The following is a 24,557-nucleotide window of genomic DNA, read 5'->3' as shown; positions in this document are numbered from 1 at the left end:
GTGCTAGTTCATCATTTAGCAGTAAGGCATTCCCTGGGAAATATCCTACCCTCTTCCACCCTCTGACTTCACCACCTCAACCAAGCTTAACAATCATCATTGCGGTGTACAGTATTAAATTGTTTAAAACTTATATTGTGTGTGTGTGTGTGTGTATATATATATAGTCTTTTGTCTGGCAAAAAAAAATGTCTGTGGAACCTAACCCCTTCCCCTCCCTTTACATTAATTCTTATGGGGAAATTGGATTCGCTTAACATCGTTTCGCTTAAAGTAGCATTTTCCAGGAACATAACTACTACGTTAAGTGAGGAGTTACTGTATATTCATTGTATTAGTTTTCCCTCTCGCAAAGAATGCTTTAGGAAAACATGCTTGGTGGTCAGTTCTCTCCCCATTCCAAAAATTCTGCCTCCCCATATCTTCCTGTGCAGAAAATCCATACTTCCTTCATGTCATGACTTTATAACCAAAAAATCACAGCACATGACTACTCTTAGGCTATGTCTACACTACAGACCTTCCAGCGGCACAGCTGTACTGCTGCAGCTGCACAGCTGTAAGATCTCCTGTGTAACCACTCTATGCCAACAGGAGAGAGCTCTCCCTGTCAGAATAATTAAACAACCCCCAACGAGCGGTGGTAGCTATGTTGGCAGAAGAGCGTCTCCCACTGACATAGCACTGTCCACACCGGTGCTTCTGTCGGTGTAACTTATGTTGCCCAGGGGGTGGTTTTTTTCACCCCCATGACTGACAAGTTTTATTGACAAAAGTGCTAGTGTAGACATAGCTTTAGAAATATACGTCATAATCTCCTCTCCATAACAACTGACAATTCCAGATTCATGGTGGTTTAAGTTAAGGTGGTTTACTCAAGGGAAAAAAACCACAGAATTATGAAATTAAAATTCATATTAAAGTTTAAGAACACATTTCATTTAAAATTAAAGTTAAACAAATAGTTTATTTTTTTTTTCAATGCATGTCATCCTCCTCCTGTTCACCAAATTGTCAATTAGCAGACTGCAGTTAAAACAAATTCATCCTACATACCGATTACACCTTTAGAATGTTCATACAGTGCCACCCACAAGAGCCCTTGAGCAAGCATCTTTCTGACAGAAATGTCTATTAGGATGTTAATCGACTTGCTCTCATGGACTAAGTTGTCGAACAGTAGCATATTTGTCAGAGACACATTGATTTCACTACCATTTATTCAGCAAATACAGTTCCAAGGATATGGCCCAAGTACCATCACAATGTGGGGTAGGGGAAGTGGGGTTAAATAAATATAATCAATAGGAACTAATCTAAAAAAAGTACCAGAAAGTGGGAAACAGGAGCTTAGGTTCTGAAGGGAGCCACAAGGCCTGGGTGAAGTCTGGCAAGAATGCCAAAGCCTGATTAATGTACGGAGAAAGTGTTATGATTTGATCCACGTTTTACCCTTATCACTACTAAAAATAAAAGGCCATGATTCCCCTGAATACTTAACTCTTCCCAGTTTCCTCCTGTTGTGGTGCTTCATACCCAAACAATGGCTAGAACCATCATCACACTAAGGATGTGCTCCCTCCCCAACATCACACTGCAATGCTCAGCTAGCTACTCCTTACAGGCAGGGCTGTATTCCCCTTCTTCCCAGCAGTGGTGGTGCCTACTGTGCATGGTGTTTCTGGTGCCGCACTAGCTGCGGCTGGAAGCGGAAGCACTTCCCGCACTGAGCACAGTGGTAGGGATTCTCTCCCGTGTGGATCCGCTGGTGTTTGATCAGATTGGAGTTCCCACTGAAGCACTTCCCACACTCAGGACATTTATAGGGTTTCTCCCCGGTGTGGGTCCTGCTGTGGTTGATCAGATCGGAGCTCTGGCCAAAGCTCTTCCCACACTCCATGCACGTGTAGGGCTTGACGCCGTTGTGGATCCTCTGGTGCTGGATGAGGTGTGAGCGCTGGCTAAAATTTTTGCCACACTCGGGACATTTGTATGGCTTCTCTCCCGTGTGCATTCTCTGGTGTTTTATGCATGTGGAGCTATCACTGAAGATCTTCCCGCACTCAGTGCATACATAGGGCTTGTGCCCTGTGTGGATCCTCTGGTGTTTAATAAGGTTGGAGCTCTGGCTGAAGCTCTTCCCACACTCGTGACATGTGTAGGGCTTCTGACCCGTGTGGATTCTCCGGTGCTGAATAAGGTGTGAGCTCTGGCTGAAGCCTTTCCCGCACTCCGTGCATTTGAAGGGTCTCTCTCCCGTGTGCATTCTCTGATGCTGGATCAGGTGTATGCTTCGACTGAAGCCCTTCCCGCATTCAGAACATATGGTTGGTCTCTCTGATCGGGGTGTTCGTCGGGGGACAACGTCCTCTCCTTGCTCCTGGAGGTCTCGTTCATCATGAGTGGATTCAGTTTGTTTCCTCTCTGAAGGGTCCTCTCTCTGTAGCATTGCTGAGTTGTGCTGACTCACGTGGGCTTTTCCCAGGTCCGGACCCTGGGATATGTCTCCTCCGGATCTCACTGAAAACACCCGCTGCAGTTCCATGCTTGCAGAATCTTCCTGCTGAGGAATCTCCTCCTCTCCACTGTGATCTCCTGGCAAAGATAAGATTATTCCAGACATGGTTATTCTCTGTGCTTGGGAGAAAGGAAGCCCTGGGAAGAGGACTTGCAAAGGACTTGTGACTACTGCTGAAGGTCAGAAGCCAGGTCTTTCCCAAATAAGAGTGGAGGGGATGAATTCAGCTTCCACAACTCTTCTTAACACTCAGCGTACAGGTGAGGGTAGACAATACTAGCAGAAGTGAGTCAGGAAGGGCAGAAAGCCATCCTTGATATTTGCCCAGGAGATAGGAGAACTGGTTACAATGTAAGAAAACTAATGACAGAACGGAACAAGATGACATGAGGCAGAACCATAAGTTCACAGTTGCTATTGGAATTCCAACTTCTTTTACTTCACTCATTGAGTGTTTCCAAGTTGGTTCAGCTTATTCCTCACCTGTGTGGGTGTATGTCAAGAGCTCCGTTTCCGTGAGAGCCTGGTGACCTGGGTCAGATAGTTCTTTGCCTTGTTCCATTTGGGAGGCCATGCCACATTTAGGAATTGGAAAACCTGCTCATGAGAAAGAAAACATCATGGCTTGTTAAATATTCAACCAATGCTTGTCACAAAAGATGTTTTTAATCCCAGCTGCTCTAATGGGGAGGGGAGGGAGCAGAGCAGAGTCTGGAAGGGATGAGTCACCTGAATGGCTGGGAAAGTGTTCCAGCATACAATTTGGGGAATAACGGTTCTGATGGTAGATGTATTTTATCCGTGTAGGAGATTCAAGGATCCCTCTTAATGGGAGAATGATATTATATAGAAAGCCAACAAGAGACCCCCCGAATCCCTTTTTTAAGTTGGTGACAGTCCCGAGTAGAGGTGTGTTGCAAACCCAGGAAATTCCAGCAATGTTTGTATGCTCAGGTGTTAGAGACAAGGACAGGAGTGGGCTGTCAACTGCACTTCTGAAAATCCTTCTAAATGGGCGGGGAGAGTCACACCCACGTTCTGAGGATTAAAGGGTCTGAACCCCCCAGGAAAGAACCTTGTGCTGAAGCAAATGAAATCACTTCAGAGATGCTCATAAAAAAGGTGACTCCTTACCTAGTGAGATGAGATTCTGGTAGTTCTCCTGCATGTCATCCCTGTTGAGTTCCATCAGCCCTTTGCCATAAAGCCCTGCTAGGTCTTTGGACAGCACAACCACAGCATAAAATGCCAATGGTACCTAAAACAAGCATTCTCCATTCAGTATTTGCTGCTCCAAGGACAATCCCACTGCTAAGTAGCAAGAGGTAGTGAGAGGAGCAGGAGGGGCACAGGAACTGGGAGTTGCTGCAGAGAAGAACAGATGAGACAGAATGGCAAGAAAAAGGGAAGGGGGAAAACCTCAAAAGTCACAGAGAGAGAAAGGAGGATGGGGAAGGAAGAAAACCAAAGGGAGGAGTGGGCAGTCCTACGGTTCACCACGACCAACTATCGTGTTAAAACTAAAACTTGCCCTGTCTACAGTAGTATTTTTAAAAAGCGTTTGCTACCACGCTTAAGTATCTCCTAGGCACTGGCTGCCTAGAATTTTCTCCTCAAGTTAACAGTTTGTTAATTAATGCTAGGTCATTAACACTTTGGTAAAGGCCAGTGTGTATACTTCTCAGATGTTTGTTCCAGGCTATATGTTTATTCTTTACTCTAGGCTGATCCCCAGGGAAACCACAGATGATTGAGAGCTTCCAGACAAGTCTTCATAAAGGTGTCTGCGACTTCAAGTCAATTTGCAATCAACTAACTGGAGGTAAGAGCTCAAGGGAAGACAGGCCCACAGCGTGAACAAGTGCTTACAGGTGATGGGCTACTTCCCCCACTTGTGCCCATTCACCCATCAACAATGGTTGGGAAAGGGGCATTACTGGCATGTTAAGTGCATACATGTTAGTAGTATGTAAGTTTCAGATCTAATAAGCCATCAAGATGAATAGGACAGGTAACATCCTCAGATTGGTGTTTTTCTTAAAGCACCAGTTTCTTGAGTCCTGTGATTACATGAGAATCTCAAGCTTTTGTTAAACATTTCTCCCCCCTAATGGTTGCAAATAAAAGCTTGAAAACTTGAACCCTAAAGGCTCAAAAAGAGGAAAGTAAAAAGAACCCCAAAATTATTTATTTAAAAATAAATAATGATTGGGGGGACCCAACTCAATTTTTTTTTAATGCCTTGGATTAGCAAAATTGCAGACCAGTTGTTTCAGGCTATATGTAGATCTCCACAATGTGTTACATTCCCTTAAATACCAGATGCACAAGAAACTTTTTAAGTTCTACAGGAACTCAATAGGCAGGCAGCAACTGCCCCCATTGGATATAGGGTGCTCTACACTGCTCTTGGCAACTCCAAGCACTATGAAACACTATTCTAGCATATGTCCAAGATGGGTATGTGAAGGATCGGAAGGGAAGATCACTTTCAATGGCCCTTTTGGTTCCGAGGGCTGGTCTACACTGGGGATTTCAGCCATCGGTGACTTTCCCAACAGCATAGCTGCATCAGAGCAACCCCAAGCGTAGACAGGCAAAACCACTATAATCTGCAATTTGTGCCAGTGCAATTTACCCCTGCTTTAACCAGAAGTGACCAAGGTCTTGTCTACACTAGCAGGTTACATTGATACAGCTCCACTACTGGCTGGACCCAAAGGCTGTAACTGCTGGGATTGCTAAAATATATTAGTTAGGGATGGGCAAACATCCCAACATCCAGGCAATACTTGTATTCGGAGGCCGTATTATTGGATATTAACAAGTATATAAGCTTACAATGGAAATACCATGAATGAAAATATAAGCAATCAGGCAGCAGCAGAGAGGGGCTTCCCATCATACTCAACCTTCAACTGTGCTGCAGCAGCAGCAGAGATCCACAGTAAAGCTAAATTGGCCAGCCTGGAACAGGCAAAGAGAATGAAGTCTCTCTCTCTTCAGAGGAGGCAAAGATAAGTGAATCCTATGGCTCCCCCGCTCCCCCCTTGCTTTAGAATTCTTGTGTGCCACTGGCAAGCATATTCCGATGAAGTGAGCTGTAGCTCACGAAAGCTCATGCTCAAATAAATTGGTTAGTCTCTAAGGTGCCACAAGTACTCCTCTTCTTTTTGCGAATACAGACTAACACGGCTGCTACTCTGAAACCTGTCAATATTCTAGGGGTATTTTCATTCTGTCCTGAGCCAGGAGACCAAGGAGAGGGTAAGAGTCTGTAACCCTTCCCCCATGCTCATAGTTGGAGTTTTAATAAATGTTTATCATTTTGCTTTTAATTCCACTCAGCTACATGTAATTTTTATGGCTCAGCCAAGATATTTTTGGTTTATAGGGATTACTCTAGTGCGGAGTTCCATGTTTTCAGCAAGACATTTTCTATCCCTTAGGCTCCTGGAATCTGTTCCTGCAGGAGAACAGACAGCGTAACGCTTCCATTCTTCACACTGTGAACCCTGGGGACTACTGGGCAAAGATTAGATTTTGAGGAAGCAATCCAATTATATTGTGTATATTTTTCCCCAACACTGAATAATGCTCACTTTCTGCTCCCAATGGTAAGAGATTTTTGCCACAGGGAAGAATATATCTACTTCAATAGCACAAGCCTGCCTGGCAAGTATTACTCTTATCTTTGGGAGACAAGGTGAGCGAGGTAATATCTTTTATCGGACCACCTTCTGTTGGTGAGAGACGCAAGCTTACACAGGGCTGGACTCTGCACCAGCAGACAGACCCCTTTTCATTCTGGCCCCCATTACTGGCTACTAGGGGATTCAGCCTCATTTACACAGCAAGCTGATATCTCTAGATCCTCTAGCTCCATGCTGCTTGCAGAACGAACCCCCATGGTTTTTGTAAAGGTGGGAGGCTATAATCCAGCTAGGGGTTGAAGCAGGGGGTACGAGGCATTCCAGAATTGCAATTCCCCCGTCAGCTGAGTGGGGACAGTGGAACATACAAGCAGCAGTTTGCTATGTCAGGTGTAGTGCTAGAGGATCCTAGGGTGAGATGCTGAAAGAATGGGGTGCAAGTGGCCGGCTGGAAAATCCTAGGGGGATAGAATGCAAGAATAAGAGGATTGTGGGGCTGCTAGACCATGCTGCTCGACCAGAAAAGGGTGCAGTAATAGGGGGAGACTGCTGTATTGTGGCTGGATGGTGGTGTATGAATAGGGAACTGCTGGGGTGTGTCTGGAGAGGGGGGCAAGGACGGGGAGGGCTGCCAGCTGGAGTGCTAGTGAGATAAAAAACATGGAGCAGGGGTTCAAACGGAAATCTGCAAAGGGGCAGGAGGACAGATGATTCCTGGGGAAAGGGGACAAGCTGTGTGAAGGTGGGTAGCTGCAGGAGGAAGTGGGGATAGGAAAAGCTAATGGAAAACGTCAAAAGGGGGTGCAAGAATTGAGCATCACACTCCTGGTCTGTGCCACAGGAAAGGGGTGCAGAAATAGGGTGGCATCCCTGGGGAGTACCGTGGAGGAAGAGTAATAAATGGAAAGGAGCAGGAGCTGAAAGGGAAAACGGAGTCTGGTCTCTAAGGAAACATTGGTTCAGGTGGTGGGGGGAAAGAGAGAAACGTCCCTCATTTTTTCAGCTGGGTGCTGGATGCAGTCCCACTCTGGAAGGGGCCCCAGGGGCAGGGCCAGTTTGCGGCTCTCTGTGCCGCTCTCGCAGAAGTCCCATCCTGAAACCACTGTGTCTTTGCTAGAAGTCACGTGGCTTCGAAGCGCCGAGTGATTGCTTTTGCGGCGGGCTGTTGAACGCTGCCCGCCCAGGCTGCCGGACCCCGCCGCCCCCCGCACCAAAGCCAGCCCCGGGAGCAGACGCCTGCGCGCCTCCCCCCCGCACACCTGCAGCTCCGCTTCCACAGCCCCGTTTGACCTACCTGCACGAAAAGGCGGGCAGGGATTGCAGCCTCCAGCCCCGGGCTCTCCTCCCGGAGAGAGGCGGCGCTTCAGCCGGGCAGCGCTCCCCACTCACCCCCCAGATTGCAGCTTCCTGCTGGGCACCGGGGAGTGCAAAGGACGCTTCCTGGGCGGAGCCTGCGGGGCGAGCGGCTACTCCGCGCTGCTGAAGGCGGGGACCTCTCCAGGGATCCTACCCGGCTGGGCACGGCCAGGTGTCGGAGCTGCTGGGAGCCAGGCACCTCACACCATGGCAGCCGCTGCTCCATGCATGTTAGCGGGAGCACGATCCGGGACGTAGCGAGGGCCAGCCGCAGCAGCCATCTTAGCAAAGTGTGCGTGTGGGGGGGACAGACACCCCCAGACGCGCTACTGAATGTCCAGCCCGTGCCCGGCGTGGAAACACGATGGTGGCGGAAGCCCTTCCTTGCAAGGTTTCAGGGTAGCAGCCGTGTTAGTCTGTATTCGCAAAAAGAACAGGAGGACTTGTGGCACCTTAGAGACGAACACATTTCTTTGAGCATCAGCTTTCGTAGCTCACGAAAGCTGATGCTCAAAGAAATGTGTTCGTCTCTAAGGTGCCACAAGGCCTCCATTCCTTGCAAGGTTGCCAGCTCTCTGGTATGATACTTAAAGCCCCAGCTCCTGGAGTCAAATGATTGCAAATCTCAGCTTATTTGTATTTTAAGATTAAAAAGTTTCTAGCCCTCATGATTGTGGAGGAGAGCTTGACTGTATAACCTGAATGCATCGTAAAGGCTCAAAAATCCCAAGGGAAACATATAACCCCCAAACTTTTTTAAAAACATGATTTTTAAGGCAATTTTGTGATTTTTAAAAACATTTTGGGTCTAGACTGTAAGCTGTCTGGGACATAGGCTTTTTTTTTCTCAAAAAACAAACAAACAAAAAACAAAAAAAACCCTGCAGCCAGTCAGCAACACCCATTTCTGCAATCAGCTCTTGATGTTTTACAGAATGCTAGTGAGCTGTAGCTCACGAAAGTTTATGCTCAAATAAATTTGTTAGTCTCTAAGGTGCCACAAGTCCTCCTTTTCTTTTTAGGTGCTGATAATCACCCCACACAGGATAGCAAGCGGCTTCTTTGCCCTCTCTGTGCAACAGGACTTTGTATGTATGCACTGTTGTCGCTATGTCAGCCCCAGGGTATTAGAGAGACAAGGTGGGTGAGGTAATATCTTTTATTGGGCCAACTTCTGCTGGTGAGAGAGACAAGCTTTCAAGCTTACACAGAGCTCTTCTTCAGCTCTGGGAAATGTAAGTGTAAGCACAAAAGCTTGTCTCTTTCACCAACATAAATTGGTCCAATACAAGACATTACCTCACCCACCTGGTCTCTCCAGCATGATTCTGTCACAAAGTCCAGCAATCAGTCTCCCTCTCTTTCTCTCACTTAAGCCCCTTTCCTTTCTGTGCACTTCTCCCCGAAACCCACCCCCAGGGAGGTAGGGTGGGACTTTGATCACTTTTGGGCCCAGGCATTTTTAGTATTTAAGGAATAGGTTGTGTGAAAGGCATATTTGAAAGAAAGCAGCATGTCTAGAAGGTTGGAATAGGGGATTGGGAATCTGGAGATTAGGCAGTATTATGTTCATTGCTTTAAGTTCCCTTTAAATTGTCCAAAATTATTATTTGAAGGAAAAACATTGCAGAAGATAATATTTTTATGCTTGTAGTGCCTTTAGCTGAGCTCCGCTAGAGCTTTTACAAATTTTAAGCCTCACAACATCCCCCAGAACTTCAAAGGGATAAGTTTGGAAGAAATAAACTTTTAAAAAAACATTGTTTTAATAGTTTAACTACCATATAATCAACTACATAACTCAAATTATCAAAATTGGTGTTTATACAATATGTATCCCTATGATTCATAGGCGCTGACTCCGTGGGTGCTCCAGGGCTGGTGCGCCCATGGGGAAACTATTAAAACAATGTTTTTTTAAAAGTTTATTTCTTCCAAACTGGTTTTCAAAGCTTCTCTGATGCGCACCGCGCCCTCCTGTGCTCTTCTAACCGCCCTGGTGTCTGGCTGCACGTAACCAGCAGCCAGGCAATTTGCCTCAATCTCCCACCCCGCCATAAACATCTGCCCCTTACTCTTACAGAGATTGTGGAGCGCACAGCAAGCAGCAATAACCGTGGGAATATTGGTTTCGCTGAGCTCTAACCGAGTCAGTAAACTGCACCAGCGCGCTTTTAAATGTCCAAATGCACATTCTACCACCATTCTGCACCTGCTCAGCCTGTAGTTGAACAGCTCCTGACTACTGTCCAGCCTGCCTGTGTATGGCTTCATGAGCCATGGCATTAAGGGGTAGGCTGGGTCCCCAAGGATAACTATAGGCATTTCAACATCCCCAACGGTTATTTTCTGGTCTGGGAATAAAGTCCCTTCCTGCAGCTTTTGAAACAGACCAGAGTTCCTGAAGATGCAAGCATCATGTACCTTTCCCAGCCATCCCACACTGACGTTGGTGAAACGTCCCTTGTGATCCACAAGTGCTTGCAGCACTATAGAAAAGTACCCCTTGCGGTTTATGTACTCGCCGGCTTGGTGCTCCGGTGCCAAGATAGGGATATGGGTTCTGTCTATGGCCCCACCACAGTTAGGGAATCCCATTGCAGCAAAGCCATCCACTATGACCTGCACATTTCCCAGGGTCACTACCCTTGATATCAGCAGATCTTTGATTGCGTTGGCTACTTGCATCACAGCAGTCCCCACAGTAGATTTGCCCACTCCAAATTGATTCCCGACTGACCGGTAGCTGTCTGGCGTTGCAAGCTTCCACAGGGCTATTGCCACTCACTGCTCAACTGTGAGGGCTGCTCTCATCTTGGTATTCTGGCGCTTCAGGGCAGGAAAAAGCAAGTCACAAAGTTCCATGAAAGTGCCCTTACGCATGCGAAAGTTTCGCAGCCACTGGGAATCGTCCCAGACCTGCAACACTATGCGGTCCCACCAGTCTGTGCTTGTTTCCCGGGCCCAGAATCGGCGTTCCACGGCATGAACCTTCCCCATTAGCGCCATGATGCCGGCATTGCCAGGGCCCGTGCTTTGAGAAAAGTCTGTGTCCGTGTCCTCATCACTCTCGTCACCACGCTGATGTCCCCTACTGTCCTGGTTTCGCTTTGCCAGGTTCTGGTGTTGCATATACTGCTGGATAATGCGCGTGGTGTTTAACGTGCTCCTAATTGCTAAAGTGATCTGAGCGGGCTCCATGCTTGCCGTTGTATGGCGTCTGCACAGAAAAGAGGTGCGGAACGATTGTCTGCCATTGCTCTGATGGAGGGAGGGGCGACTGACGACATGGCTTACAGGGTTGGCTTACAGGGAATTAAAATCAACAAAGGGGTGGCTTTACATCAAGGAGAAACAAAAACAACTGTCACACAGAATGGCCCCCTCAAGGATTGAACTCAAAACCCTGGGTTTAGCAGGCCAATGCTTAACTCACTAAGCTATCCCTCCCTCTGCTATTTCAGGCAGGACTGAATCTCCATTAAAGTTTTCAAGGTGCCCTGACAGACCTCACCAAAATGATTGTCGGCTGTTGATTTCACGGAGCGAATGAATACAAAACAAATCTGGTCTATTTCTTGTTTTGATCCACTTCATCTATCTTTTACATCTTTGGCTGGCAGCAGATGGTGCAGTAGGACTGCAAGCCATCCACATCTCCTGGCTGCTTGGCAGAAGATGGTGCAGTAGTACTGCTAGCCATCCTCATCTCCTGCCTGCTCACCATAAGATGGTACAATAGGACTGCCTGCAGGACTAAAGAGAATGACCTGGTCGAGTCACTCCTAATTTAGTCCCTGCGCCCATGTCTGCCCAGGCGCTCCTGGCCGACCTTACCGAGGCGGCCAGGAGCACCTCAGACACGATGACAATGGTTTTCAGGCCTATTGCACCATCTGCTGCCACAAGGCAATGGGTTGCTGCTGCTGCTGTGTAGCAGTGCAGGTCCGCGTCTGCCAGCACACAGGAGACATACGGTGATAGTGAGCTGAGCGGGCTCCATGCTTGCCGTGGTATGGCATCTGCACGGGTAACCCAGGAAAAAAGGCGCGAAACGATTGTCTGCTGTTGCTTTCACAGAGGGAGGGAGGGACGGAGGGCCTGACAACATGTACCCAGAACCACCCGCGACAATGTTTTTTGCCCCACCAGGCATTGGGATCTCAACCCAGAATTCCAATGGGCAGCGGAGACTGCGGGAACTGTGGGATAGCTACCGTTCCCCAACACTCCGGAAGTCGACGCTAGCCTCGGTACTATGGAAGCACTCCGCCGAGTTAATGCACTTAGAGCATTTTGTATGGGGACACACACAATCGACTATATAAAAACGATTTCTAAAAAACCGACTTCTATAAATTTGACCTAATTTCGTAGTGTAGACATACCCTTAGAGTGATGGCCTTTCTGGACTGCTGTTAGCAGAGTTAACCTCTATTTCTCTTCACAGATATCGCAAAAGCATATCCTTTCCTGTTTCTCCCAGATGTCATACACTGAGTTATGGTGAGTACTAATGCTATTTATAATGTTTAAAGGCAAACCGCATAGGAAATATGGAAAACCATAAAAAGAAAAGGAGTACTTGTGGCACCTTAGAGACTAACAAATTTATTTGAGCATAAGCTTTCGTGAGCTACAGCTCACTTGATCGGTGCATCCGATGAAGTGAGCTGTAGCTCACGAAAGCTTATGCTCAAATAAATTTGTTAATCTCTAAAGGTGCCACAAGTACTCCTTTTCTTTTTTGCGGATACAGACTAACACGGCTGCTACTCTGAAACCTGTCATTATGGAAAACCATGTTACTGTAAACTAAGAAGATACTGGTCACAGCAAGTAGTTATGCAGAAAGAAAAAAGTTTAATAAACATCCATTGCTTGAGATTATGGTCTTTCTTCCTCACGATCTGAGCAGCTTGTTCAGCTTGTGAAAGAGGAACCACAGTGCCGGCTATCTTTACTCAGTTTTTAGCTCTTCTGACCCTCTCCCTTTCCTTGCTCTGAAAGAATGAATAAAAGGTCAGCTACAACCATTTTAGTAAACCTGACAAGATTAATTTAAAATACCTCAGCCTTTCAGCACACACAGCTTTACCTCATAAAGTCACTTAGCCCTGGTCTACACTAGGAGTGGGGGGAGAATAGATCTAAGTTACACAACTTCAGCTATGTGAATAACATAGACCTACTCACCGTGGTGTCTTCACTACGGTGAGTCGACTGCTGACGCTCCCCCGTCGACTCCGCCTGCGCCTCTCGCGGCGGTGGAGTACAGGAGTCTACAGGAGAGCGCTCGGGAGTCAATTTATCATGTCTAGACTAGGCACAAGAAATCGACCCCCGCTGGATCGATCGCTGCCCACCGATCTGGCAGGTAGTGTAGACATACCCTAAGTTGCAGCATGTGCTTGGGAATTTGTAGCCTGAACCTTTGCTGCCCTCCTGCCAGGAAGTTTTTTATTTTCACATTTTCCCATGCATAGGTTATGATCTGGCCCAAGGTTTGAGACCAGTCTCAGTTATTTTGGATTTGGAGGAAGTCTATCTGCAAGCCAGATGCCAACATATCTTTCCTCATGGATCACACATCATCCCCCAGACAAAAATGCATTTTTAAGAAAAGTTGGAATATTTTCAATATTCTGAGACCTGTGCCTTACCCCTTAGCATACGTTTGGATGGTTTACTCCACATTAAAAATAAAATTGTCTGACCTGAAACCAAAGAAGTTTCATTTTTGGTACAGGCTCACTACAAAGAACTCCAAAAAAAAAATGTTTAGGCACTGTAAGGTTTCATAACCCCAGGGGTTCTCACTATTGGTCTTCCTACTGAATGAAGCAGAACTGGGTGGGGAGGGGAGTGTTCATTGTTTAAGGATAAAACTTGTCCCACCCACAGTGTGTTTGTACGTCCTGTCCCTTATGTGGGTTCTCAGGTGTTTGGTGAGTGTTGAGCTGAATCTGAAGCTTTTCCCACACTCTTCACAGTGGTAGGGCCTCTCTCCAGTATGGATTCTCTGGTGCTGACTGAATGTTGATCTGTTGGTGAACCTTTTTCCACATTCAGTGCATGTGAAGGGTCTCTCCCCCTTATGGATTCTCTGATGTGCAGCGAGGTGTAAGCGCCGACTGAAGCTCTTCTTGCACACTCTGCAGGCGTAGGGTCTCTCTCCCGTATGCATTCTCAGATGCTGAGTAAGTGTTGAGTTCCCACTGAAGCCTATCCCACACTCAGCGCACTGGAAGGGTCTCTCCCCAGTGTGGATTTTCTGATGTGCAGCAAGGTTCGAGCTCCGACTGAAGCTTTTCTTGCACACTCTGCAAGTGAAGGGTCTCTCTCCTGTGTGCATTCTGCAATGCTGAATAAATGTTGAGCTCTGGCTGAAGCCCTTTCTACACTCCGTGCATATGAAGGGTCTCTTCCCTGTGTGAATTCTGCGATGTTTCAGGAGAGTGGAGCTGTGATTGAAGCTCTTGCTGCAGTTGGCACACAGGTAGGGTCTCTCTCCTGTGTGGATTCTCTGGTGATTAGTAAAGTGTGATCTGTCAGCGAACTCTTTTCCTACACTCGTTGTACCTGCAGGGCATATCCCCAGTGTGGGTTCTCTGGTGCTGCATGAACATTGATCTGCTGGTGAACCTCTTCCCACAGTCAGCACATGTGAAGAGCAACTCCCTGGTGTGGGTTCTGTGGTGGTCAGTGAGGTATGAGCTTGTTGTGAACCCTTTCCCACCCTCTTCATGTTTATAGTAATTACCTCCCATGTGGATTCTCTGGTGTTTAGTGATGTGCAAACTCTGCAGGAAGTGTTTCCCATGCCCATAGGGCCACTCCCTGCTGTGGATTCTCTGGTGTTCCATGGGGAAGGAGGCATCTCTCAAGCTCTTCCCGTCCTGGGTGTGTTTGCACAGCCTGTCTCCTGTGTGAGTTCTCCGGTGTTTGGTGAGTGTGGAGCTGAACCTGAAGCTCTTCCCGCACTCTTTGCAACTGTAGGGCTGCTCCCCAGTGTGGGTTCTCTGGTGCTGCACGAACATGGAAGTCTCTGCAAACCTTTTCCCACACTCAGCACATGGGAAGGGTCTCTTCCCCCGTGTGGATCCTCTGATGTGCAATGCGATGTGAACTCCGACTGAAGCTCTTCTTGGAAAGCCTGCAGGCATAGAGTCTCTCTCCCGTGTGGATTCTCAGATGCTGAGTAAGGGCTGAGCTCCCAAGGAAGCCCTTCCCACATTTGGTGCATGTGAAGGGTCTCTCCCCCGTGTGGGTCCTCTGAAGTTTGAAGAGAGTGGAGCTCTGATTGAAGCGGTTCTCGCATACCCTGCATGTGAAGGGTCTCTCCCTTGTGTGGATTCTCTGATGGTTAGTAAGATATGAACTCTCCATGAACCCTTTCCCGCACTCTTCACATATAGAGGATTTTTCTCCTGTGTGGATTCTCTGGTGTTTAGTGACGTGCGAACTCCGCTGGAAGCGTTTCCCGCACTCTCTGCGTGCGTAGGGCTGCTCCCCACTGTGCATCCTCTGGTGCTCGACGACGGCAGAGCTGTCTCTGAAGCTCTTCCCACACTCCGTGCATTTGCATGGCCTGTCCCCTGTATGGGTTCTCAAGTGTTTGCTGGGTGCTGATCTGAAGCTGAAGCTTTTCCCGCACACTTTGCAGCTGTAGGGCGGCTCCCTGGTGTGGGTTCTCTGGTGCTGGTTGCAGGTTGATCTGTCGGTGAATCTTTTCCCACACTCAGCGCATTGGAAGGGTCTCTCCCCTGTGTGGATTCTCTTATGTGCAGCGAGGTATGAGCTCCGACTGAAGCTCTTCCCACAGTCAGTGCAGGCGGTCAGCCTGTCTTCTCCACAGATGTGCTGACCATCAGAGGTGTCTCTCTCCTCAGGACTTTGGGAAATATTCCCTTTGGATCTGCTGCCTGATAATGTTCTAGGCTGCTCTATGTCTTCATCAGGACCTTCCTGCACAATCCCAGTTTCTTGCAATAAAAGGAGAATCCAGAGATGATTAAATCCCCATGCTTGAGAGAAAGGGAACATTGGAAAGAGGAAACTGCAAAAAGATTTCTTCACAAATCCAGAGAACTATGAATACATTAAAGATATCCAGAGATGAATACCCTGGCCCTCAGAAGGGACAAGGGATCAGATCAGCTTCCATATCCCTGTGACAAAGTATGTGTACCTGTCCCTGAGGGAATCAGGAAGAGAGATTAAGCCCCTTTACTGGGCAGAAAGGAGGTTACCTGAGCTCCCAGAATTGGAATTCATTCAGCTGCTTAGAGGAGGAACTGACAGCTGTGTCTGAGTGAGGCAAAACCAGTAAGACAGAAGCAGAGAACTCTGGGGGGAGAAGGAGTCCTAGGAAGGACGACTAGCAGATTTGTAGTTTCCCCCACACCCTAAGGGAAGAGTAGTAACTGGGGAATAAATCGCATGCCCTGAACTGAGGTCTATGCCACTGACAGAGACTGCAATCCCAGTGAGACTGTTTCTGGTTTTGATTGTTTCTGGACATTTGGATGACACAAAAGGAAGTTGCCTTGCATTATTTTTGTGTCATTTGGGCTCCCCAGCACTATCATCCTAAGGCTGAGACCAGAATATTTTTCTCCCTTTTTGGGGAAAGACTTGGAGTGGCAGTTGCTCCCATTAAAATCTCCCTCTTCGCCCCCCCCCCCCGCTATCTGAATAATCACACAAGTAAAAGAGGAGGTTTTTTTGCTAAAAATCAGATAGAATTGGAGGAAAGCCATGACTGATAACTTCTGAGTACCATGCAGCACTGAATGGCAGCTGGACAGGAGGTGTGTGCTCCCTTTCATATGCATTCCCATAAACTGCCCCTGCACAGTATTATTAGCAGGGGTGGCAGGGCTCTCTCCTCTTGGCTCACCCTATTAGTGGGTATTAGAACTCTGCACACAAGTGCTGAAATTCTACTGAATCACTTAGCAGGTAAACTCATTGACTCTGCCTAGGTTATTAATGTGAACAGTAGATTGGAATAGTTCTTTAGAGAAAGGGAACTAGAAAGGAGATGGTCCTGGATGGAAACCCTAAGGACCGCGTAGCTCAGCAATGAAGTTTAGGCTGAGGCTTGTCATAGATTTGAGTTAAGTGACAAAGCCCAGTCCCAGGTTGGGAGCAGAATCTGGAAATTGTCTTACGAACAGCCATACTGGGTCAGACCAATGGCCTATCTAGCCCAGTATCCGGTCTTCTGACAGTAGCCAATGCCAGGTGCTTCAGAAGGAATGAAGAAGAACAGGGTAATTATCACAGGATCCATCCCGTCATCCAGTCCTAGCATCTGGCAGTCAGAGGCTTAGGGACACCCAGAGCATGGAGCTGTATCACTGACCATCTTGGCTAGTAGCCATTGGTGAACTTATCCTCCATGCCAGGGGCAGCGTGCTGCGTTAAGGATGGCGTATGATGCCTACTTATTGACAGATACATTCTATGCATGGTACTGCTATGGGAGCCTGTTTGTAAATTAGTTTATCTCACAACGGACAATTCATAATCCGTCCATCCTGTGACGTGACGTCCCTTTTCTAATACAGCGAATGTCTATGAAAACCATCACCTTGTTTTCTGGATCTGAGGTACCACTCCTTATCCCCTTCCTTCCTTCCCTGAGTGCAAAAAAGCCCCCCAAAACCAAAAAACCCCACTGACAGATGACCACATGTGCACACACTGCAGCAGCGTGGGACAGGTCTGAATGTTAAGTGCTCTCTGTCTTCAGCTGCTTAAAAAAAAAAAAAAATCAGCACCTTTCTTCCACTCCATTCCCACCACACATAAATGAGTGGTGTCCTGTTGCTGCCTGACTCCCCACTACTTGTTCTCTGTGCCTGTGTGAATGCACAATTCACAGTCTGCAAAGCATGAATTTGGGAGGGGTGACAGCCAGAAGCAATTTGTTATGGAATCAGTTTTCAGTGCTGTTAGGGAGTGATGGCAATCTCTATAGAGAAAGCAGAAACTGGGTTTCCATCATTAGCTCAATTTTGGCATCCAGCCCAAGAATTCACAAAAAAGACAAATTGGCCTCAAAATTAGGAGGTTTGATCAGCGATTGAGGTAGAAGTTTTCTACCAAGTTTGAAGCAAACTGGACAAGCGGCTCCTGAACTTTGGACCCAGTCATTGGGGCCGGAGAGAGTGAAATGACTCTGTAGACTAGTATTAGGGCACCCACCGGTTGGTGGGAGACACTGGGTTTAGGGCCCCTGCTCCAGTCACTTTAATTATTTGTCCACAGTGGAACAGCTTCCACAAGAGAGACTAAGAGAGCCCTACAGCAGAATATCCCATAGCCAAGTGGTTAGAGCACTCTCCTGAGGTAGGAGACTCCTGTTCAAATTTTCTCCCCCAGGCCTGCCTGAGGAGGGAGAACTAAACCTAGGTCTCCCACATCCCCAGTGAGTGCTCTGATCACTGAGCTAAAAGTTGTAAGGTGGGCACCACCACCGCCTCCTCCCCTGGCCATTTTGTGTGGAGCAAGGCAGGAGCCTAATACATTCCCTCAAGAAGCAGCTTAGGCGCCTGATCGAATTGACTCTAGGTGGCTGGTTTCTGTTTGTGGATCACATATAGGTGCCTCCCTGCTGCCTGGACTTAGGTGTCTCTGAGAAGGATGGAGCTTAGTACACACTCCTCTGGTCAGCATTTCCCTTTGGCTAGGTTAGGCGAGTCCACACCTAACTTGCTAGCTTTTGTGCATCGCATTCTTAGGCGTCTAGCTCTCTTCCTTCATTGTACAGGGAACCAAGGTGCCTAATTCAGGCTATGTGGATCACAGTGTTGTTCCTGTATTTTTTTCTAGGCGCCTAAAAGTTAGGCGCTGTGACACTCAGCATTACAACCCCTGAGTCTCTTAGTGGATCCCACCCTGAGTCTCCTATGCTGTTTCCTTAGAGAAAATCTTCAAAGTTCAACCCAATCATTAGGGTGATTTGCAAATGGAAGAAGAATCTCTCTCTCCAAAGGCTTGCAGGGTGGACAGATGAAACTTTTGAGACCTGTGGATGGGTGGGACAGGGAATGGATTAGGTTTGTGGTGAAGGAGGCCTAGCTACCAGGCCTTCCTGTGAGAAGGTTGTAGGGCATCTGGCAAGGGTTAAGGTTCTGTGTGCAGGATGGAGGAGAGTGGATTAAGAAGCCTGGCCAATACAGGGATTTTTGGGGTTCTGGAAATGGGTAGGAGAGGGATTGGAATGGATCAGGGTTGTAGAGGAGGGGGTCTAGATACCACTCAGGCCTTTTCAAGAAAGGGTTGTAGGAGCTAGAATTGGGTTCTAGGGTTGAAGGGGATAAATAGCATAAATCAGATTGCGACAGAGTGCAATGGAGATCAGGAGACAAGGGAAAGCAGAGGAAACAAGAAAGAGGAAGAATGATGAAGAGACAGCAAAACAAAGGCAGAACTGTAAAAAATGACTCCTAAGGTGCACTGCAGGAAGTGGCAAGAATGCTCCCTCGTTCACCTCCAAACCCAGTTCACACCTATCTGTGGTTCTTGTTTGAGAAATGTAACTTAAGTCTGTGGTTCTTTGGGAGGAGAGAAGAGGAGTGAGGGGGAAGAAACAAGAGACAGAGGGACCCTGAGAAGGAGTAAGCAGCCAAGGGGGAAGAGATAATGGGATATGGAGAGAGCATAAAGAGAATCTGAAATGGATAGTTCTGCGAACAGTGTTTACTTATGCAAGCTAATCAACTCTGTGAAGGGAACAATGATTAAATTCTGGGCTAAAGATTCAAGGACTCATGCATAAAGATATAACAAATAAGATTCTGCTATAGATCAGAGGATGTGGTAGTGGGGCAGCAGCTTTTTTTCCTCAGAAGACCAAAACTAGCTAACTGTTCACCCACCCCCTTTATTTTTTATTCTTTTTTTTGCTTTACCACTTTGAGATACCTATCCTGCTGTCATCCATGACCACCATGGAGAATCAATGCATTCTCTCTTCTAATAGAGAAGTTAAGCTGTTGGTTTTTTTTCATTAGAAATGGTGTATGCATAGAACTTGATATTGTGACTATATAATGAAACTGATGATCAGGTTTGTTTCCATGATTCAGGGTAAGAATCATGACATTTTCTTTTTGCTATTGCACATGGACAACAGGACACAGACTCAGCCATCGCACATCAGCTAACAAGATGAAAGAGAGCAGATACATTATTATTAGAATCCCAACTTTTTATTTCACTCATTGCCTCACCTGTGCAGTCGACCATCAGGATCTCCGTTTCCTCAGAGTGCTGGAGATCTGGGAGAAATGGCTCTTCCCCTCTTTCCAACTGGGCTATCATCTCAGGCTTGGGAATTGGAAATTCTGGTCATTGGAAAAGATGTGTTAACAGCTGGCTAATGTTTGAGTGCTTGTCACAAAGAATGGTCATGATTTTTATAAGCCCACATTGTTTTACTAGAGGCAAGGGTATAATCCAAATAGAGAGAACATTGTCATGAGTCCTGTTGGAAGAGTAAGTAACTGTTGGGAGATGTGTTGTAATCTCTGAAGGAGAATCAGGGATCTCTACACACAGGAAAATAAGACAACTGACACAGTGTAAAAAATTAAATTACTTACCCATTTCTAAGCCTGCAGAGAAACTCTGGTTTTGTGTTCAAGAATGAGCCCTAGGGCTCTTCCCACAGGAGTTTTCCCTCTTGCAAAGACAAAGCCAGTCTTAGTACGTAATACAATGGTGAGAGTATGAGGGTATAGGTACAAACTATTCTATCCCAATAGAAAGCTCTGGGAATTAGCTCCACTGCTGTATTTCAGAATCCTCCTTTGAAAGGGAATTGGTATGGCGAGGATGGTCTCTTCTTGCATTGGTTCTGGGCACCACAGGGACTGATCTTCTAATTCTAAGGGGGCAGGGAAGGACACTGAGCAGAAGCTGACCATAGACACTTCCGAGACTGCACAGCTTCTTATATGTACGAGAGTCGTACCCAGGGAGATCAGAGTCTCATAATTTTCCTGCATGACTTTCTTGTAGATTTCCCTCTGCTCTTCATCCAAGAGGCCCCACTCTGCCTCACAGAAATGCAAAGCCACCTCATCGAAGGTCATCAGCATCTGAAACAAGAATTCCTACTCAGTGCCTGTTGGCCTGCAACAATCCAACCATTCAGTCACAGGGCAAGAAGCAGAGGCAGAATAAAAAGTCCTTCCACCACTGTGGGTAGGATCCTCATGCTGTGCCTGCACAAGACATCACTAGCATCATGTATCTGATGCAGGAGACAAGCAAGAAAATAAGTGGAAGAGGGACAGAATGAGGTTTTATTTTGTATGAACAATTTCCTCCCTTTCACCCTTAGAGTTATTAACCACTCCCTCCTTCCAACTGGGTTTTGGTTTCCAACAAACCTAAATTCTCAACATGAAGTTAGTGGAAACCATTGAATTTCACCTGGTCTTGTATCAAACCCTGTGACAAGTGTGAATGGTGAAATCATATGTAGGCTCAAGAACCTTTGAAAGGTTCATGAGTCTGTCATAGAATTATTAAAGCTGGAAGTGAAACAGATCTGTTATGTCATGTCTAGTCTATCCCTCTGCCAGAGCAAGATTGCTCCCTACAGAACAATAGTGCACCGTTCAGTGTAGTTATAAGTGTTCCAAGCAATGGTACCCCTACCATTTCCCTTGGGACATTATTTTACATCCTAGTAGGTATCTCAGAATGTCTTTTCTGATATTCATATTAAATTTCTCCCTTTTTTCATCTCATCACTCCTAGAAATACTCCCCTGTGCCTCCCTAAATAATTCCTCTGCCTCCTCAGTGTTTGTACCCTTCAAATACTTGTAAAAAATTGTCTCTCCTCCAAAGTGGCACTTTTTATCTTCCCTTGGTCAAGGCCCACCAGATCTGTGAACATTTTTGTTGCTTTCCTCTGAACTCTAATTCCTTGATACCTTTCTGGTAATCAGGGACTGGATTCTGCTCTGTTGCACAAGCTGAGCCAATAAAAGTGGGCTTTAAAGCCCCCTGCCCCATGAGTATCCCTGGCATGGGAAACCCTCTGTGGAAACCGCGACAGCACCCCTCTGTGCAAGGGATGTTTTGGGGCAGGCTGCGTGAAGGCAGAAAAGGGAATGGTTGGAGTGCCCTAGTTATTCTGCATACTGGAAGCCACCCGGGCAATTGCAGCCAGGTGACAAGTTAGGGAAGACCTCAGGGTGCTGAACTGGCCCCAGGTCAGGATGAGCATGGCCTAGGGGAACCAGAACTGACTGCAGTATTCCTGATGCACTTGCATCAGAGACAGAGGGATTATTGCCTTCTCGATCTGTGCCACTTTTGTGTGTGTGTGTGTGTGTGTGTCTCAAACATTTATAATTGCACTGGCCTATTCTGCTACCACATTATATTCCAAATTTATGTATTATTTGCTTCTCACTTTATGGCTCTTTAGGCCTTTCTGTTCTCCAGGTTTCTCCCTCCCATTGAATACTGCAGTTTTGGTTATTCTCCCCTCCCAAGAGCTATTTAATTTTTGTTTTCCCCCTTGAATACTTCTATTTTCTCTAGTATTTGCAACACACCTGCCCCAGAGTGCTCAGTGTGGGGAATCACCCAACCCATCCACAGGGGAATAGCAGTAGGAGTCTCATGGACAGAAGAAGAAAGATTGTTTCCAGCTCCTTCCAGGAGCTCACTCCCCTCCACCCCTATGAGGAGAGTGGCTGGAGAGGACAGAGAGTTTCTTGTCCCAAGATGAGTTTGGAACCTCCCCATCACACCTCTCCACAGGGAATGAAGGGGTGAGGATAGATTTCACTTTGGGTTTATTTTATGCTAATAACCCAGTCGCCAAGAAGAGGTGTGGTTATTGGACATATGCCTCTATGGATTATTCCTGGGAATCTGTGAAGGGGAAACTGAGGCAGGGTGCTGCAGAGCCATCGCTGCCCAGCAGAGGATGCTACAGAGGAGGTGTACTCTTTGACATCAAGTGTCATGAACATGCTGTTTACTCCTTCAAGATCTTTAATAGAGATGATAGGTAAAACCAATTACCCATTCCCCACTAGACACCATTCCTCCCCTACAGGGCCTAGCCTGAGTTTCACATTTGTAACAAAATCCAGAGTCAGGTGAGTCTCTTAAAACTAGAGCTGTATGAAATGTCCAGAATGACAGGAAAGAGGAACATTAAAAAATGAAAGTGACAGCAAAAGGAGGATGAGTGTTAGATCTTATAATCATAAGCACCAACAAGAAGGGAAAGGAATGATCTAATCTGGACCCAACGGTATGAATGAGTGTAAAATGATGAAAGGGATAAAAGGCAAATTTAGGCTGAGTATCAGTAATTGTTTATTAGAATGCAAATTAGCTTGCTAAAGGAAGTGGCAAAAGCCCCATCATTTGAAACAAGACAGGGCAAACCTCTAGAAAATACAGCCACATTTTTTTTTAAAGGTGCCAAAAATTAGAGTATTAGACCATATTTAGGCAAGTAAGTGGCCTGATGTAAAATGCATCATGTAAAAGCTCACTATGTCACCCAGACCACAGGACAGATGTATACAGAATTACATGAGTTCATGCACAATCATCATTTTAAAACTGAACAGCTCAACAACATTTTGCTTGTATAAAGTACTTTAAAACTCAAGAATTTCAGGCAGTAAATTAAGCCTCAATTCCTCTGTGAGCTTGGCAAGTATCCTCCCCAATGCACAGGGAGATTAAGTGACTTGCCCAATATCACTGAATCTGTGATAGAGCTGGGAATAGAATCCAGATGCCCTTTCTTCCAGCCCCAGGTATTAACCACAAGACAACATTACTCTTCTACCTTTTGTTCCTTATGTGTAGGCCTATCAGACTGTGTAGGCCTTTTGCTCACCATATTTCCTCCCTCTGTGATCTTCATCTTCTCCTGATCAAACTGACAATTCTCTTCCTGTTCCTCTGCTTCCATCTCCTCTTCTTCTTGCTCCTGAGGAAGCAAGTCAGGAAAAACGACAGATTTAGAAGGGAACAGAAATGTGGATGAAACATAGTTTGAACTATTCCTACTTCAATTACTCAGCTGAAGGAATTAGACACAATTTTGCCCCAGCTGACACTTTTCATACATAATACAACATCTCAGAGGCTGTTAAAATGGCCATTCCCCATTGCAGAGCACTTCTGTGAAAAGACTGAGGGAAGCTGTGGGAATCAGACCTGTTAGACTGCAGCATTTCCTATGTATACTGTCTGCACAGACAGAGCCCGGAGGGAGGAACATCAGTTTTGGGAGGAACCCTTTTAGAGAAACACCAGGGAGGGAACATGAGCCAGGAGGCAGGCTATGCAGAGAAGCTGATTTGGAGCTACTGAGCCTCACACTGAGGTAAAGTGCAGAGATTAAGACATCTATGGAGCGCTCAGCTGCAATGCAGCACAAGGTGCTTGAAGGACGAAAGCACTGCTGCTTCCAACAAAATAAGCACCCAGGACCTGCTGAAGAGAACAGGGGAAAGAGACAAAGACCTGCAATTCCCCCTAGTTTAAAATATTCCAGGTGTATTCATTTTAGCAGCAGAAAAAGGCTAATGAACTGCAAACACATACTCAGCAAGAGAAGAACCAGGTAAAAATAAAAGGGTAGGTCATCTTGTCTATTTCTCATTCCATCTTCCCCCCCATCCCAGCCCAATCCCAGTCTGCTTTCATAAATCACCTAAAAAAACTACAGTTATCTTACCCATGATGCTGAGTAAGTTTTGAAAGCACAGTGAAGAGAGCTGCTTCCCCTACCCAAATCATGAGTTGGAGAGAGTCCTAAGCTGTTGCTGAGACTCAGGCTCCCCTGTTCTTCTTGTAAAGCAAGGAACACTCAATCAGAAAAACCGAGCCACGCAAGGGGAGGGGGCCAAGAAAAATTCCCAAATGATTGAGGTTTCCTTTTCACCTTTAGAATGCTCTGAGAAAGCCAAAAGTTGATTATCCCAGAGCTATAGCCATAGGAGGCACATATTGTAGGTGGGG

General features: G+C 46.5%; 2 protein-coding genes and 2 long non-coding RNA genes across 4 annotated transcripts; 1 reads left to right on the top strand and 3 right to left on the bottom strand.

Annotated features, from left to right (window-relative positions):
* Positions 1–947: 947 nt before the first annotated feature.
* On the bottom strand, positions 948–7,823 carry LOC114018959 (zinc finger protein 239). Its single transcript, XM_037906572.2, has 4 exons — positions 7,466–7,823; positions 3,653–3,776; positions 3,002–3,115; positions 948–2,595 (listed from the first exon to the last, which is right to left on the bottom strand). The coding sequence occupies exons 2-4, from the start codon at positions 3,705–3,707 to the stop codon at positions 1,664–1,666; spliced, it is 1,101 nt and encodes a 366-aa protein (XP_037762500.1). The 5' UTR covers positions 3,708–3,776; positions 7,466–7,823; the 3' UTR covers positions 948–1,663.
* LOC122464123 lies at positions 7,686–21,074 on the top strand. Its single transcript, XR_006288026.1, has 3 exons — positions 7,686–7,817; positions 11,978–12,033; positions 20,563–21,074. It is a non-coding gene; the product is annotated as an uncharacterized LOC122464123 (long non-coding RNA).
* Positions 12,821–15,490, bottom strand: LOC122464122 (gastrula zinc finger protein XlCGF8.2DB-like). The gene has a single exon (XM_043538433.1). The coding sequence runs from the start codon at positions 14,405–14,407 to the stop codon at positions 13,397–13,399; it is 1,011 nt and encodes a 336-aa protein (XP_043394368.1). The 5' UTR covers positions 14,408–15,490; the 3' UTR covers positions 12,821–13,396.
* Positions 19,803–23,813, bottom strand: LOC122464124. Its single transcript, XR_006288027.1, has 4 exons — positions 23,751–23,813; positions 23,428–23,520; positions 20,145–20,642; positions 19,803–19,886 (listed from the first exon to the last, which is right to left on the bottom strand). It is a non-coding gene; the product is annotated as an uncharacterized LOC122464124 (long non-coding RNA).
* Between the last annotated feature and the right edge of the window lie 744 nt (positions 23,814–24,557).

Source organism: Chelonia mydas, chromosome 1, assembly GCF_015237465.2.
Source record: "Chelonia mydas isolate rCheMyd1 chromosome 1, rCheMyd1.pri.v2, whole genome shotgun sequence".
Taxonomy (NCBI): Eukaryota; Metazoa; Chordata; order Testudines; family Cheloniidae; genus Chelonia; species Chelonia mydas.
The sequence above is the reverse complement of the archived record's forward strand: the minus strand, read 5'-3'. Positions and strand labels throughout refer to the sequence as shown.

Excerpts from the sequence above, each read along its gene's own strand:
- LOC114018959 (XM_037906572.2), bottom strand. The coding sequence starts at position 3,707 with ATGGAACTCAACAGGGATGACATGCAGGAGAACTACCAGAATCTCATC. Across the intron at positions 3,116-3,652 it reads CCAGAATCTCATCTCACTAG|GTTTTCCAATTCCTAAATGT; the intron begins GTAAGGAGTCAC and ends TCTCATGAGCAG. Across the intron at positions 2,596-3,001 it reads CTTGACATACACCCACACAG|GAGATCACAGTGGAGAGGAG; the intron begins GTGAGGAATAAG and ends TATCTTTGCCAG.
- LOC122464122 (XM_043538433.1), bottom strand. The coding sequence starts at position 14,407 with ATGCCTCCTTCCCCATGGAACACCAGAGAATCCACAGCAGGGAGTGGC.